The 16,177-nt window shown below is 37.7% G+C and overlaps 1 protein-coding gene across 6 annotated transcripts; it reads right to left on the minus strand.

Moving 5' to 3' along the window:
* Positions 1-1,057: 1,057 nt before the first annotated feature.
* On the minus strand, positions 1,058-11,832 carry LOC124413272. Of its 6 annotated transcripts, XM_046893805.1 has the most exons (21): positions 11,629-11,829; positions 9,860-10,248; positions 9,631-9,743; positions 9,371-9,546; positions 7,602-7,835; positions 6,753-7,319; positions 6,409-6,596; positions 6,232-6,274; positions 5,830-6,003; positions 5,527-5,653; positions 5,171-5,362; positions 4,804-4,974; positions 4,543-4,719; positions 4,322-4,473; positions 4,153-4,235; positions 3,614-3,946; positions 3,263-3,530; positions 3,038-3,123; positions 2,640-2,859; positions 2,047-2,480; positions 1,058-1,931 (listed from the first exon to the last, which is right to left on the minus strand). In XM_046893805.1, the coding sequence occupies exons 2-21, from the start codon at positions 10,102-10,104 to the stop codon at positions 1,808-1,810; spliced, it is 4,107 nt and encodes a 1,368-aa protein (XP_046749761.1). In that variant the 5' UTR covers positions 10,105-10,248; positions 11,629-11,829; the 3' UTR covers positions 1,058-1,807. The 6 variants fall into 6 exon arrangements, with proteins under 6 accessions (XP_046749761.1, XP_046749718.1, XP_046749743.1 ...); XM_046893762.1 differs by having other exon boundaries at positions 6,753-7,835; positions 11,629-11,832; XM_046893787.1 differs by having other exon boundaries at positions 5,836-6,003; positions 6,753-7,835; positions 11,629-11,830.
* Positions 11,833-16,177: the final 4,345 nt, after the last annotated feature.

Below are 16,177 nucleotides of genomic sequence, written 5' to 3' on the forward strand. Positions count from 1 at the left end.
CAACGGTAGCCAATCAATATATATTGTAGAACTGAATCAATGCAGTTAGAAAATATATGTGTAAAAACCTAGACTTGTATATTTGAAAGAAGTAAATGAAAAATCAAGACCAATTGTGCGATGTACAATGAAATTATTGAAGTGGGAATTATCAAGAGGCGTAAAATGACAATGATTTATGTACAAACGAAATTATATTTAAAGCAAAAAAATTTATTTCAACTTGCAATGCTAGAAATAAGGGGAGAAACAATAAAATAAAAATATTTAAAAAAAATGGTAAAGCAATATTGTAATGACAGTATGATATATAAGTAAATGGAATAAATACCTACGAAAACTATGCAGGTAATAACTATAGTTTCATGTGGATAGCGTACTTAGTTGACTACCCCAAATGATGCAATTTTCGGTCAACATATTCACCAGGTCGTTGGGCCTAGGATAAATAAAGTAAAACTATGTATGCTATCGAAAATGCCAAGCATGTAATGGCATTTTGATATGCATAAGTGTTACTATAATAATGATTATACTAATATCCTTTAGCAGCGTTATAAACTTTATCACTAAATTTAGTTATTTAAAATTAACTAAAACCTTGCGAATATTCAAAGATTGATGGTTTAGTTTAGGAACGGCGAACCTTTATGATACTTTATAATTAAGGTGTATTAAATCTTCAAGATGAATCTTACAATGTAATATGTAATTGCCATCAGCTGATATAGCATGTTACTTTGCTTAATTAACCAGAAGTGGCTATATGTGCAGGATAAAAATTGTTTGGATACAAAGTTGATTATTTCGAAGATTTCAGTTTCATTATACTTAATCATTTATCCATATTGAAATCACATATTCAAATCCAAATACACAATGTATAATCATTGATTTTCCTAACAATGTAGGAATTTCACCTGCACTTTATAGATTTGGTAGTGATACAGAATAGCCACTCGTAGAAATCTACATTTTGAGTCTCTTTTTCGTACAAAATAGAACGCTTCCTTAATCCGCAGGGTGACAAATAAATTATCTATCCCCTGTGAAATTCATGCAATTATATCAAAGAGTTTATTATGTCCATGAGTTTTGGTTCTGTAAACTACATGTCAACTTATACGTTGTATACGTGTAATTTGCATATAATCTGTGTATGTATGCATTCGCTAACACCACATTCATGCCTGACGATCAACGAAATTCGAAACATTGGAATTTTCCGTATATAACGAAATCGATTACTTGACAATCACCAAAAATATGCGCACGTTATTTCTGGCTCTAAATGGCACCAGACTCATCTATATTAATCTATGTATCATTTTTTACAAACATCATTTTCACAGTGTAACACATTAGGCGTCACCTCAAAATTATACCGCTTCCAACACGTGGGTAAAAGAGGAAATTACAAATAATCAATGGTATGATTTTCATCACAAAACGGTTTTTTTGTTGTACATAAGAACAATTTAGACTATAAGTCACATAAATTTGATAACAATCAGACGACAGAATTCGCGTTATCAATGTCACTTTGTCACTGTTAGGCAGCATAATGAATAATGTTTACCTTTTTTACCGACATATCTATGATACCTAAACATTATGGAATCACCCAGTATCCAGAGCCCCATATACAACAGTTTGAATACGCATTTAGATTTGTATTTTGTATTTTTATTTGACCTTACGATGTATTAACTACATACTTTATTACATAGGTAAACGGACTTCTCTCTTCGTTTTATGAATATTGGTTAAAGTTAGATTTTTACTGATATAAAACGAAAAATAACTTTTATTTACAGGTTTCGAATGAGTCCCCTTTGTGCTTCTTGGCAGTCTGCTTGTCATCCTGACTCTCTAGAATTCGTGTCTGCCTAACGATCCGTTTCATCTTCATGTAGGTCAAGGCACTCGATCTATATCAATGATAAAGAAATTATTATTAATTATAATGAAGGAAATCATTTACAAACAGGAAAGTAGAAGCAAAACTGGAGGGATGCTGTAATTTCAATATTCCGTGAAACTAACTTAGTAGGTGCCTTCCCGTCCGTGGTCATGTCTGTTTGGTTGTTCTCATTAGAACTCAAACTGGATGGGGGTGAATGTGCGAGGATTTGGTTTGTATTACGGTTTAAAGCCTCTCCCATTTTCTCCGTGTTTTCTTCTGGTCCCATAGACGCTGAAGAATTATTTCGATTTTCTATCTCAGAAGTTGTCTTTTTTTTACTATCCGCCTCTGACTTTAACGTTTTAATATCAACGTTATTTTCGGGTTTCGGAAGCAATCTTCCCTCTGCAGTTGGGAATGTTAGAACCGGTAGCATGATATTTCTGTCTCCTTTGGTTGCATTCATTAATCTTACTAGTAATTTTGAAAGTTCTTCCCTCTTGCGGGTCACAATGATTTCCTCAAACCACTGTTTCAATGTCTTTATAGGTAACGTATAATTTTTAATGGGATTCTGAAAATAAATATCATTTTTGAAATACGGACTAGATATCCTCGCTGGTAAATAAGTACAGAGAGTATGATGCACTCATGTAATTTGTATGAATAACTTGGTGAGTAAATCTGTTGGGATTGGTAGTATTTTCTGTGCCGTAGAACCGTCAGGACTTACACTAAAAAAACTTTCGACATACTGCAGCACATAAACACCGCAGTCAGTGAAATTGGATTGCTGTGGAACCTTGGGAGAGGCTCCTTTTATGGTGTCTTTTGAAAATACTTGTTCTGTTCCCATTTTGGCAAGGTATTCACAGCTCAAATAGTCACGTAACGTTGCTACGACTCGGGATCGACTAGCCCCAGCCAAAGAATCAAAGATCAGTATACAAGGACTGGAACAGAATTAAAAAAAAAATCATATTCACTGTGAGTAGAATTAAATGTATCCTAATGAACATACGCACCATTCTAATTTAAAAATTGGTATACCTCTATCGCTGTTTTTACCAAGGCAGCAAAATTGTGCAACACAAAACTAAATAGTATAATGAAACGGAATTCGAAACTTACAGTTTTACAATTTCGTTCTGCACAGGCGTTGGCTCACGCAGCTTCTGAGGGGGCTTAGTGTCTGTTTCCCCGTCCTCAGTTTCGTCCTGCAATTTAAAAATAAAATATTATAACTGGACGCAATGGACACAAACCACTCACACTGGATTCCAATCACTGACAAGAATTACAGTGGGATGAAGGACATTTTCTACTGAACCCAACTGAAAATTTTTGATAACTCACTTCATCGTCACTATCCATTTCCATTTCATCATCATCACCTTCAGCTTCATCTCTCTCCGAACCTTCATCACCAGGGTCCAAAGTGATAGTTGCAGTCACAGGGGTAATTGTTGTATTTCCAATAGTAACAGCTTGTAGCTTTAACTCTTTCGCCTTTTTACTCTTTTGGGTTTTTTTTTTATTTTCACATTCTTTTGGTACTGACGAAATTATTGGCACTTTCCCCACAAAACCAGGAAAACAGATTATGGCCAAGAACCAGTGTGCACTGAAAAAAAATACTCTTTCAGCATCAGTTATTCCTTTAGATTTACAATGCGATTAACGAAAATTGTCTTGACGTGAACTTACTGTTCATTGATTGGAATCACGATGAAATCCTTTTCAAATATATTCACATTTTTAGTCCACTTCTGAACTCTGGCATGACGTTTGGCAGCTGGTGAAAGTGGCACACCGGTGTCTGCAGCAGGTGCGTGTGGACTTGTCAGTCTTTTGTAAAAATACGAACTAAATACATGTGTTCTGTTCTGATCTTCCTCCGATAAAACTTCAAGAGTCAAGTATCGCAAGTAAAAATCAATAATGACATCGTTGAGAAACTGATCTTCACCTAAGCAAGCGTAATCTTCAGTGTTTATTGCGATCCCACCTTTAGCTGGTGGTGGAGGATACACCATTATTCTGGAAAATATTTACTTTCCATCAAACATGTGAATAGATTAGACTGATATACTGTTGGCTATAATAGGTATTTAGATCAACGTGATGAGGAAATTTGGGTAGACAACACTAGATTTATGGGATTTGGCATAGATTTCTGCCAAAACTGAACCACAGATTAATTTTACCCCTGAGGTGAAATAATGATTCTTGTGAACCATACTTACGTTTGAATTCCACCATTCGTAGTATTTTGAGCCGCCGATGTAGTTTGTCCTGGCTTTTTCATCATACTTTGGACTTGCCAGCTCTGTAAGAGATTTTTTGATAATATCAATTCACAAACAGCTCCATACATCAAATAAGGCGACAGAATACAATGGCTAGCTTACTTACATCCTTGGGTGAAGCTCTTACAAGGATATCATTGGCTTCCTTACTACTCAATTCTTCGAGTAATTGATTTGATGGAAATAATGTTTTTAAAATTATTTTGGCCTCTTCAGATATCTTTTCCGGCAAGAGCGTTATTCGTTTAAGTGTGTGGTCTGGAAACATGAAGATACATAGTAAAATAGTGAATGATAAAATACAGTGAAATGAGCAAATCAGGTTACCTTTGCCTGCTGGGTCATAATAAGGTCCTTTTGGATCTTGCATTCCCAACAGTTCCCGGATCATGCCTCCTGCACTTGTTGTTGTGTAGAAAAACAGTACAGGCATTGCCTTGCCGAAATGGATAAGCACCTTAACAATATCTTTCAATTTTACTTCCAGGGGGACAAAATTCGTGTCTGTAGAATACAAAATAGTTGCTGGATCAGTACACATTGTATCACGATAATTGTACATCAAAGTCCTGTATGGGGCAAACTTACTGTCTTCTAGAAGTGGAACTCCCAATCTGACGCCACTTTGTGAAATGATTACTCTTTCTTGAGGAATATATTTGTAAGACCCTATCCTTACCGTCCGACAAATAAGAGAGGTTTGCGGTGCCTGAATCGAACCATCGGCCATGTTTTGAGAATCATACTCTCTACCTCCACCTATAAAATTGAATAATGTTTGGCTCTTACGATATAACAATATTCAGGGGTTTTCTGAAGTCGAGTCGTTTTTTTTTTTTTTTTTTTTTTTTTTTTTTTTTGCTACTCAATTTACAATGAAAACGCCATCAAGGCTCAGCAAATCAGAAAATTCTTGACATTGAAGTTTGTGGACAAGGGTTGTATTGTTGTATACCTTTAATTCCTTCCTCGTAGCCAATATCATTTTCGTTGTTAGTAATGACTGGTTCTTTTTCAGAAATCATTTCTATCTCGATCTGATTGCATGTGTGACCAGGATTGGCTGACATAGGATGATTAATTCCCAAAGATTTCTTTGTTTTTCCTTCTCCTTGGTCATCTTCATCCGATGATATGGTGAGGCACTCTGGAAAAGAAATTTTCATTGTAGATCAGTTCTCAACTGACTAACTCAGCTCAGCATAGAATTGTGTACAATACAAACATAGTTTTGGACTTGAAGTAGATTAAATCAAAATCTTCAATTATGATACACCTATATACTTTGGCATATTGAATTTCTTAATTTACCTGGCTCTTTGATAAACCTCGCTTTAGGTGCAGGTCGACCTCGTCCTCTACCTCGTTTAGATGGTACTGATCCGTCTCGATCAATCTTTAGCGGCCGATTTTGTTCATTACTTTTTTTGTAAAACGTCTAAAACCATTGAAAAATTTATTGATTTACAGAAGACTATATGCTTTGTGGTGGTTTCTCAATGGACATTTTTACACATAGCAATAAAAATAATGTAATTTGAAAAAGTGTATATGTTATTAATTTACTTTAGAACTACGTAAATAATTGAAGAAAAAAAAAGTAATGTTTATTACCCTTACATCAATCGCAAGCATATTTTCCTTTTTAACTTCCAAAGCTATTGTCATGGGAATATTTTTGACATCATCGGGAAGTTTTGTTTTACAACGCTGGCATCGATTGAAATCAATTGAACTGATTCCACAGTGTTGACATACTGCCAGCTTTCCATCCACATATTTGGGTTCCTATTGATGGTAATATTACTTTATTTTACATTATAATATACAATTTATCAGCAAATGGTAAGATCCCACTTGGTGAATAACACATAACATTTTGTACTAAAAGAGCTTCCACATGATTTTTCAGTATGATTATAAATTTATCATTATTGTGCAAATGTACAAGTCTATCATTTTACATTGCACACATTCGAAAGCTGCATGGAACAGGTTTTATGAATTTGGACTCACCTCATGTTGTGTAAGTGAAGAATTGCTGTTCTCCTCGGAAGGACTAAAGGACATAAATAATTTTTTTCAACCAAATGATGATAAAGTAAAATTGATCTGAAGAAGTTAATTTTATTCGAAAATGGATAGGAAAAGATGTTTTATAACCTTATAAGTTAGCGATTGATAAGCACTCACCTGAACACAGGTGAAGAACCACCAGGGCTTGTACCCAGTTTATCCAGAGACAGATTACTATCACTTTGTTCACTACCCTCACCAGAACCTGAAAATGTGCCTTGGCCTGCTTCGACCACAAAGTTTATTTGAAACGTTTGGTCCTGCACCAAAGAGACATTAGTGTCCGCACCAAACGGGATGTTTGCCTGAAAAGAAGTGTGTACTTATAATTCTGAATTTTACAAATTTCGTAAATTTCATTATGATAAAAATTATATTCAATTACTACTGATTTGTTAAAAAATTATTTTAGCCCATAGTCTATGTTATCGAAGTTTGATAAAAAGTGGAAGATTACACACAGTATAAGTTACCTGGTCCAATAGATCCTGTACGGTACATTCTTCGTTAGGGATATCAAAAGTAATTAATCTTTGCTCTCCATTTGGCAAAACAACCAACATCTTTGCTGTGTTTCCATTAATCTGGCGTTGAACAATGCAAGTCTGAGGATTATCAATGGGCTTCTGTATGAATGTAAGGTTGGGACTAGAAGCAGATTCACTGTCTGTTTGTGATCCACAGCTCTGCTGCTGCTGCTGGTGCTGCTGGCTCGTTTTTGCAGATTCCTGGCTACTTAATTCGGACGAATCGACTTCCATTGGCTGCTGAACTAGAGATGGTTGAACTTGGTGTTGTTGCTTCTGATGAGGTGTCATCATCATTGGTTGCCTCTGAAGCTGGGCCTGCTGCAGCGGTGTCAGAGTCATTTGTTGCTGCCTCTGTTGGCCAGCGTTGGGTGGACTTTGGAGGCTTAGCGAAGGACTATTTGATATTTGTTGTCTTCGTTGCTGATTTGTAGTTGACATTTGTTGCCGTTGGTGGTGTGTCATATTTGTTCCAATTTGTTGCTGCCTTTGTGGAAGATTCTGTTGAAGTATTTGTCTTTGAAACTGTGGTAACAATGCCATTGGCGATTTCTGAAGCTCTTTGAACTTTGCGACTTTTTCTCTCTCGGACAGATATGCCTCTTCTGACACCTTTCGGGAATTTTGATTTTTGGGGATTTGCAAAGGTACAGAATTTCTTGGCAGTGGTGTGTCTTGGCGAATTACGTTCCGACCTTGTCTAACTGGAGTTTTCATTGCATCTGGTCTACTCGCCACAAACATTTTTGGACGAAACATAGTATTAGGATTCCTATTATTTACCAAATTTGTGTTAAGAAGTCGATCTTCTTGTGGGTTAGCTATATTCCCAATGTGTTGTGGACAATTTGAAGTTATTGCCGCTGCCGCTGCTGATGCTGCCACTGCTGCAGCCGTTGCATTAGCCATCGATTGTTTGTTCTTATTCTGATACAAACGGGAAGGTGTTTTCTTAGCCACTGGAATTAATCCTGGTTGTCCTGATTGAATACGTTGTGTTGGCAGATTCAACGATACCTAGCATCAAAAAATGTTCATGTTTTGAGACTATTTTGTGCAAGGAGTATGTCATTACTTTCAATATAGTTTTGAATATTCAATCAATTAATAATCCTGCTTCTCTACCGCTACTAATGTGTCATAAAAAGCAAATTCCCAAGTGCGATCTGAAATAGAAAAAACACTTGAGGTTTTAAGTAACACTACATTACAAATCTTTGCATAGCACAGGACTTTCCCAAACCGAAATCAAATACAAGTTCAACCAAAAATAGAAATAATCATCTGAAACGCTGATCTAGTAAGCAATATCGAATTTGTCGGAAATATTTTGCAGGTTTGCTATAAGAATAACTATATGAGAAAAGCCATTTTTATCCAATTGCAGCAGATAACTGTGCTACTTGGCATGTTATTTGCCCCAATCAGAAATGACTGCACATGTAGTGCTTCAGCACAGAAGTTCCATGCACTGATTCGGTGAGGACTAAAACAAAGTGAGGCCCCTAGATAGCTAAACGTATACAAAACAGAGTGGGAGAAAAACCAGCCTTAGTTTCATGATTTCTCACTTATTCTATGTCATACAGAAAGGTTTCCGTTAGCCAACAAGTACTATAACAAGATCACCTATGTCTTTCCAATCACATTTACTACAGCAGTTTCATTCCATTCCAAACGGTAAAAAGTATTTTCGCGCTTCGTCATTTCTACACAACAACGATGACGGCTGTAATTTCTTCTCATTGGATACTAAAATAATTCAGTTGTTTTATGTTGCACTCGATTCAATTACAGTCTACCTAAATATTAAATGATCGGACAGGATTCGTATGCTTTTTAGAATCTGAAATTACCTAACTTTTCCAGGTATTCCAGCCTGAAAACATGATTTTCCAGTAGCCTCTCAAGAAATATGCCGGTGATTAACGACAATTTTGTTAGACAATAATACTAATACCTTCAATATTACCTAATAAATATCCTACTGTCTGACCATCAATTTACAAACAACAGCCTGCGATTTTCTGTTAGAAAAAAACGGAAGAAGGTTTGTAATTAAGTAATATACATGGAATATACTAAGTGGTGCGACAGTACAAAATTTGAGGTGCAGTTTTTTTTTTTTAAGATCGGTAGCAATTTGTATAAGAACGAGTTTATTTCTTCGACAGACTAAAAATTACATTCTCATTTTCGTATTCCCTGACTTTTCCCTGCTGTAAGAAATTCCCTGAGTTTTTCCAATTTTCCCTGTGCATGCGAATCCTGTTGGAACCACAATCTGCTAGATACCACAATTCCACATGCCAGAGAAAATATGCATCAAAAATAATTAAGAATGATACAAGAGTAATGTTGATTATTCAATTCTCAAAATGATGACAACAAATGCATAGTTTTTCCATAAAAGAACAATATTAATAAGCAAGTAAAATTAAAATTTTTTATGCGGTTAGAGGAAGAGGAGAAAACAAGTAGAGCCATGCTCAAATTTGGTTCTAATAATTTAAAGAACGGTAAAAATGATACCGATAAAAAAAACAGCTTACGTGAGGTTGAGTGTTGGTTGGTGTTTGATTCCTAATAAGCCCGCAGACTTGATTCTTGGCAGGAGTCAATGTGTTCTGTTTCAACACTGTGTCAAAATTAATATTGTTTTCTTGCATTTGCACCCATTGCATATTCTGTGTTTGCAATGTATTATTCAGTGATATCTTTGAAGAACCTAGTGACAAATGTCAGTTTTATAGTATCACACCATGATCAATACCCATTACGTATTTGTCCAATATTAAATTTTATCACTTACCTCTGTTTTCCACATTAACAACATTCTCGCCAATTAACTGAGCGCCGACAGTGTTTTTTATAACGTTGTGGGACTGGGATATTTCGTTTGTTTCAATTATATAGACGTTTTGCCTGCAATGAAAAAATTGTAAAAAATCTTTTGAAAATTACTGTGTCATGTTACCTTTTAATTTTATATGACTAACGCTACTGGAGATACACATGCATAATCTCTATTTTTTATTTACCGGTGATCTACATGATTTGGAGGGAGCTGCCCACTGATATTAATCGCCTGTGAACCAAACACTGCCTGTTCGCTGGTTGGTGCGGCTGTTGTGTATGTGAGCACTTGCGGTGAACCATTCAACCCGTTGTTGAAATCCTCGACGACAAACTGAACATTCTGTCCTTCCACTGAGCACACTCGTTGAATCTCTTCAAGGGTTACTGTACCACTAGGATTGGTCACAATGTTGTAATATTGTGCCATATTATTTCAAAGCTAAGCGAGTTGTGCACAGGATTATTCCCTTTCTAAGGATCTACCAGTTTCAGTGGTGTAATAATTAGTTCCCTCCTACGTTCCGCAACATTAGTGAGATGTCGTAATTCACTGATGTCATCATAATATAATCTGTTGATGACGAGTGAAAGAAAAGGGATGAAAACTGATGAAAGAAGAACAGGGAAGAGTTTTAACAATACAGATCATTTTTCTCAAAGATGTAATCACGCAATTCGGAGACAAGATGCGGTCATTACTTAATAAGAGTTACATCTCTGTTCGCAGACATTAGTTGATGATCAATGTGCATTACCAAAAACAAGTAATGATAACTAACTTAGAATTTACTCAACTTGACTTTCCTGGCCATCAAAATTTCATACAACAGTTCATTCGACTAACAGACTATTATACAAGTTTACCATTGAATTAATTTTGTTCTTAGTTTTTTTAAGATGATGCAACTGTGACGCTCGATTTCAGACTGTAACATTTTTAGCAAAAGTAACTTCCATCGTACAACAGTATAATTATCATCAATAACATGATGTAAGATTTGGAATTCTGTGGGATCAAACAATGGAAGTTAGCAGCTTTGCGTAAGTTAAACTGGAGCCTTAATTGTAAAGATCTGAGTTTGTTACGGTTTCATAACAGCTAACAAATACTAATTACTTAATTTACTATATACTCAGTTGAGTATATTCAGCAGAGAAATGCAAGAGTATTTTTGACCTGTCAAGTGCTTTACCACACATATTGATGTACGTAGTAAATCGAGCAGTCAGTACACATAGAATTACTTATGATATATCAAAGTAATAAGTTATTGTTTATCTAGGTTATGGCATTTGTTATACCTGCCAATTGGCCTCTACCTTTGCACGGAGTTTTTTAATTCATAGTTCACTTATCATATGTAATCAGCCGCAGTTGCCAGAATTTCTGAACAAATAATGTGATGACTGAATACTATAAATTGATTACTGAACGTTACCTAGACACTATTTGACGTTTCGTCAAGCAATTGGATACCGTTTATAATGAAAAACCTCGTGTTACGCGAAAAACGATTGGAAAAGCAGATGTACATATGCCATAACCTCAAAATTATAAAGTAGCAGATCCGTTGGAAGTACGTTTGAGTGAATTCGCTTAGATAATTGAAAAACATCAAGGATATACTAACACATTAGCAGATCGAATAGTCCTAATAATGTGAGATAAGCACAACGAAAAATCGCATGGTGGTTCTAACAGGCGAGCAGCAGCACAAGTAGCGACGAGCAGCAAGCGGCTCCATAACCTCGTTATTGTCTAATAGGTTTACGTTCCGTAATTGAGATATCTTTCATTTGTACACAAGGAATGTTAACGCGAATGAAACGGCGTAAAGTAAATGTGCGTAAATTGAGCATGCGGCATCACGAATTTGACTAAAATTTCAGTCAGACCATTGACAGTAAAAAAGTTCGTAGGATACATAACCGAAGGGCAAATTGTACTTACAATTGTTTCAACGATGCAAATTCGAACTTGTTCCGACGCGTGAATATTTGATTGGGATTGCGATACTTTTGCGGTTACTTTTTCATATTTCATGTAAGTAAATAACAACTGCACTTCGCCATTTTATGTATTTCGTATGCGTAAACGAATCGCGAAGCAGGTTACCAGCTCTATTCGGCTACGCCATTGTACTTGCCACTTCCGCTCGCCATTCGGGAAGTCGAGACGCGCGAACCGACGAAATCTTGAAATCTCATGCAAGTGACCTGTGTGTACACAATTCTTTGAGCAATTGCCGCACTCTTTCCTCTGACGTTTCCTAGACTTGCCCTCGACTAAGGACTATCAATAACCGTCTGCCACGAATTGAGTTCACTGAAGTCAAGTGCGGCACGGCCCACATGGGGCAAATTCGAAATGCAACGGATTTCTGCAATTACCGACCGATGTTCACACGCTGGATCATTGTAAGCGTCCGCTGTTGGTTCACAGTTGATGCCTTTCCATAGCAAGTTCATATTCTATTTACGCGGAGCTTATACTCCTGGAGTGATCATATCACCGAACACCTGAAACCGCTGGAAAGAACTCAGAAGATCAGCCTGAGAATCAATAACCAAAAGGATAGAATGCACTTTACGGAAAAACTCTTTGAGAAAACAGGACTAGACATGAGACAAACCTGCATGAAGGCAAATTTAACGGACGAAAAATACAAGATCGTACACGAGCATGACACAGGGGCGAAAGTCAATGAAAAAATAACGAACTTGAAAAAGCACAATACAAAAGGACAACATCAAGCTGACTACATATAGGCAGCAGAATTTATAACAAACTGACTAACGGAATGAGAGAAAAACAATTGTACGAGATTAGAAAAAACATGCAGCAATGAATTTTGAACGAATGAAGAGATTACTTCGACAGAATTGAAAAACCGCGGCACAACTTATCAAAACTAGGAGCCAGAACACTGAGGGCACGACACACCATTATTATGGAAGAGCAGAGTGCTGAACACTGCACGACCTACGCGAAAGTTGCCGGGCTTATATGGGATAGAGAGAAGGATTCTACGAGGAGAAAATCATGGCCGATTTTTAATTTGGTGTAGTTATTTTTCGAAAATGAATGTAGAACCTAAGCAAGACACTATAAGGAAAACAAAAGATTCTTGTCTAGATTGCACACGAAACAATGTAATTCGTATATTCTCGATGTAATGTAACGGCGACTTTATGGGAACACAATAAAAAGGGACTGTAATGAAATGATGCGTTTTGATTTGTAGTAACAATTTTGAAGATTTTCCATAGTGCTTGAATGAATTCTTTCGTAGGCCACATGGACGTGCTTGGACGAAGATAGTCGATTGCACGCAGTCCAAATGTACTGCGACTGAGAGATCATGAGTTAGAGTCGTGAAGCGAAACAAATTATCTTCTCGTTTTTCAGCTGCGCGTCTTCGTGACGTGATTTCTCTGCTGTTCCTATCCTGTTTTTGCTGTGTTTTCCAAGTTCCTGGGGGTCCAGTTACCCCACTGAGGGTCACACTAGTCGATTCGGGGACGGAAAATACGCAGCGTGCGATTGATCAGAAGGTACAGCCAAAAAACGAAGCTCTTTGTTTTCTTGTTTTTCTGCTGCTGGTGTTTTCTCCGTAACTTCTCTGCTGTTGGTCCTATCCTGTTTTTGCGGAGTTTTCTGAGTTCCTGGGGGTCGAATCACCCTAGAAAGAGTCATACCAATCGATTCCGAGACAAAAAATTTTCGGCTCTGAAAATGACCAAAAAAGTAAGGCTAACCCCTTTGGATTTTTGGCGGAAATTTCGACGATTTTGATCAGCGCTGCATTCAATTTTGCGAGGCACTACTCCGACGTAATTTTACGCGAGAAATCGCTTGAACGCAGTCCCAATAAGATGCGAGCAACGCATCAAAAGTTACAGCCAAAAAACTGGAAATTTTCATCGTCATTTCTCTGCTGTTGGTCTGACGCGTTTTTTCATGTGCTTTCTGAGTTCCTTGGGGTCGAATTACCCTAGAGATGGTCATGCAAATCGATTCCAGGACGGAAAATTTTCGGCTCCGAAAATGACCAAAAAAGGAAGGCTAACCCCTTAGGATTTTTGGCGAAACTTCCGACGATTTTGAGAAGCGCTGCAATCAAATTTGGAAGGCACTATTCCGACGTAGTTTTGCGAGGGAAATCGATTGGGCGCAGGCCGAATGCGCTGCGAGCAATGGATTAAAAGTTACAGCCAAAAAACGAAACACTGTGTCTTCTCATTTTTCTGCTGCTGGTGTATTCTCCGTAACTTCTCTGCTGTTGGTCCTATCCTGTTTTTGCGGAGATTTCTGTGTTCCTGGGGGTCGAATTACCCTAGAAAGGGTCATATCAATCGATTTCGAGACGAGAAATTTTCGGCTCCGAAAATGACCAAAAAAGGAAGGCTAACCCCTTTGGATTTTTGGCGAAAATTTCGACGATTTTGAAAAGCGCTGCAATCCATTTTGTGAGGCACTACTCCGACGTAATTTTGCGAGAGGAATCGATTAAACGCAGTCCCAATAAGCTGCGAGCAACGAATCAGAAGTTACAGCAAAAATACTGGAGATTTTCGTTGTCATTTCTCTGCTGTTGGTCTGACGCTCTTTTTCATGTGCTTTCTGAGTTCCTTGGGGTCGAATTACCCTAGAGATGGTCATGCAAATCGATTCGAAGACAAAAAAATTTCGGCTCCGAAAATGACTGAAAAAGTAAGGCTAACCCCTTTGGATTTTCGGCGAAAATTTCGACGATTTTGAAAAGCGCTGCAATCAATCTTGTAAGGCACTATTCCGACGTGATTTTGCGAGAGAAATCGATTGAGCGCAGGCCGAATGCGCTGCGAGCAATAGATTGAAAGTTACAGCCAAAAAACGAAACACTGTGTCTTCTCATTTTTCTGCTGCTGGTGTATTCTCCGTAACTTCTCTGCTGTTGGTCCTATCCTGTTTTTGCGGAGATTTCTGAGTTCCTGGGGGTCGAATTACCCTAGAAAGGGTCATATCAATCGATTCCGAGACGAGAAATTTTCGGCTCTGAAAATGACCAAAAAAGTAAGGCTAACCCCTTTGGATTTTTGGCGAAAATTTCGACGATTGTGAAAAGCGCTGCAATCAATTTTGTGAGGCACTACTCCGACGTAATTTTGCGAGAGGAATCGATTTAACGCAGTCCCAATGAGCTGCGAGCAACGAATCAGAAGTTACAGCGAAAAAACTGGAAATTTTCATCGTCATTTCTCTGCTGTTGGTCTGACGCTTTTTTTCATGTGCTTTCTGAGTTCCTTGGGGTCGAATTACCCTAGAGATGGTCATGCAAATCGATTCCAAGACAAAAAAATTTCGGCTCCGAAAATGACTGAGAAAGTAAGGCTAACCCCTTTGGATTTTCGGCGAAAATTTCGACGATTTCGAAAAGCGCTGCAATTAATCTTGTAAGGCACTATTCCGACGTAATTTTGCGAGAGAAATCGAATGGGCGCAGGCCGAATGCGCTGCGAGCAATGGATTAAAAGTTACAGCCAAAAAACGAAACACTGTGTCTTCTCATTTTTCTGCTGCTGGTGTATTCTCCGTAACTTCTCTGCTGTTGGTCCTATCCTGTTTTTGCGGAGATTTCTGAGTTCCTGGGGGTCGAATTACCCTAGAAAGGGTCATATCAATCGATTCCGAGACGAGAAATTTTCGGCTCTGGAAATGACCAAAAAAGTAAGGCTAACCCCTTTGGATTTTTGGCGAAAATTTCGACGATTGTGAAAAGCGCTGCAATCAATTTTGTGAGGCACTACTCCGACGTAATTTTGCGAGAGGAATCGATTGAACGCAGTCCCAATGAGCTGCGAGCAACGAATCAGAAGTTACAGCGAAAAAACTGGAAATTTTCATCGTCATTTCTCTGCTGTTGGTCTGACGCTTTTTTTCATGTGCTTTCTGAGTTCCTTGGGGTCGAATTACCCTAGAAGGGGTCATACCAATCGATTCCGAGACGAAAAATTTTCGGCTCTGAAAATGACCAAAAAAGTAAGGCTAACCCCTTTGGATTGTTGGCGAAAATTTCGACGATTTTGAAAAGCGCTGCAATCAATTTTGTGAGGCACTACTCCGACGTAATTTTGCGAGAGGAATCGATTGAACGCAGTCCCAATGAGCTGCGAGCAACGAATCAAAAGTTACAGCCAAAAAACTGGATATTTTTCATCGTCATTTCTCTGCTGTTGGTCTGAAGCTTTTTTTCATGTGCTTTCTGAGTTCCTTGGAGTCGAATTACCCTAGAGATGGTCATGCAAATCGATTCCAAGACAAAAAAATTTCGGCTCCGAAAATGACTGAGAAAGTAAGGCGAACCCCTTTGGATTTTCGGCGAAAATTTCGACGATTTTGAAAAGCGCTGCAATCAATCTTGTAAGGCACTATTCCGACGTAATTTTGCGAGAGAAATCGATTGGGCGCAGGCCGAATGCGCTGCGAGCAATGGATTAAAAGTTACAGCCAAAAAACG

The sequence above is a fragment of the Diprion similis genome, chromosome 2 (assembly GCF_021155765.1).
Source record: "Diprion similis isolate iyDipSimi1 chromosome 2, iyDipSimi1.1, whole genome shotgun sequence".
Taxonomy (NCBI): Eukaryota; Metazoa; Arthropoda; class Insecta; order Hymenoptera; family Diprionidae; genus Diprion; species Diprion similis.

Bases quoted from the DNA above. Each gene is read 5' to 3' on its own strand.
- LOC124413272 (XM_046893762.1), bottom strand. From the start codon at position 10,104: ATGGCACAATATTACAACATTGTGACCAATCCTAGTGGTACAGTAACC. The intron at 9,744-9,859 runs GTAAATAAAAAA...TTTTCATTGCAG, and splicing joins CCAAATCATGTAGATCACCG to GCAAAACGTCTATATAATTG. The intron at 7,836-9,370 runs GTAAGCTGTTTT...TTTTGATGCTAG, and splicing joins CAACCAACACTCAACCTCAC to GTATCGTTGAATCTGCCAAC.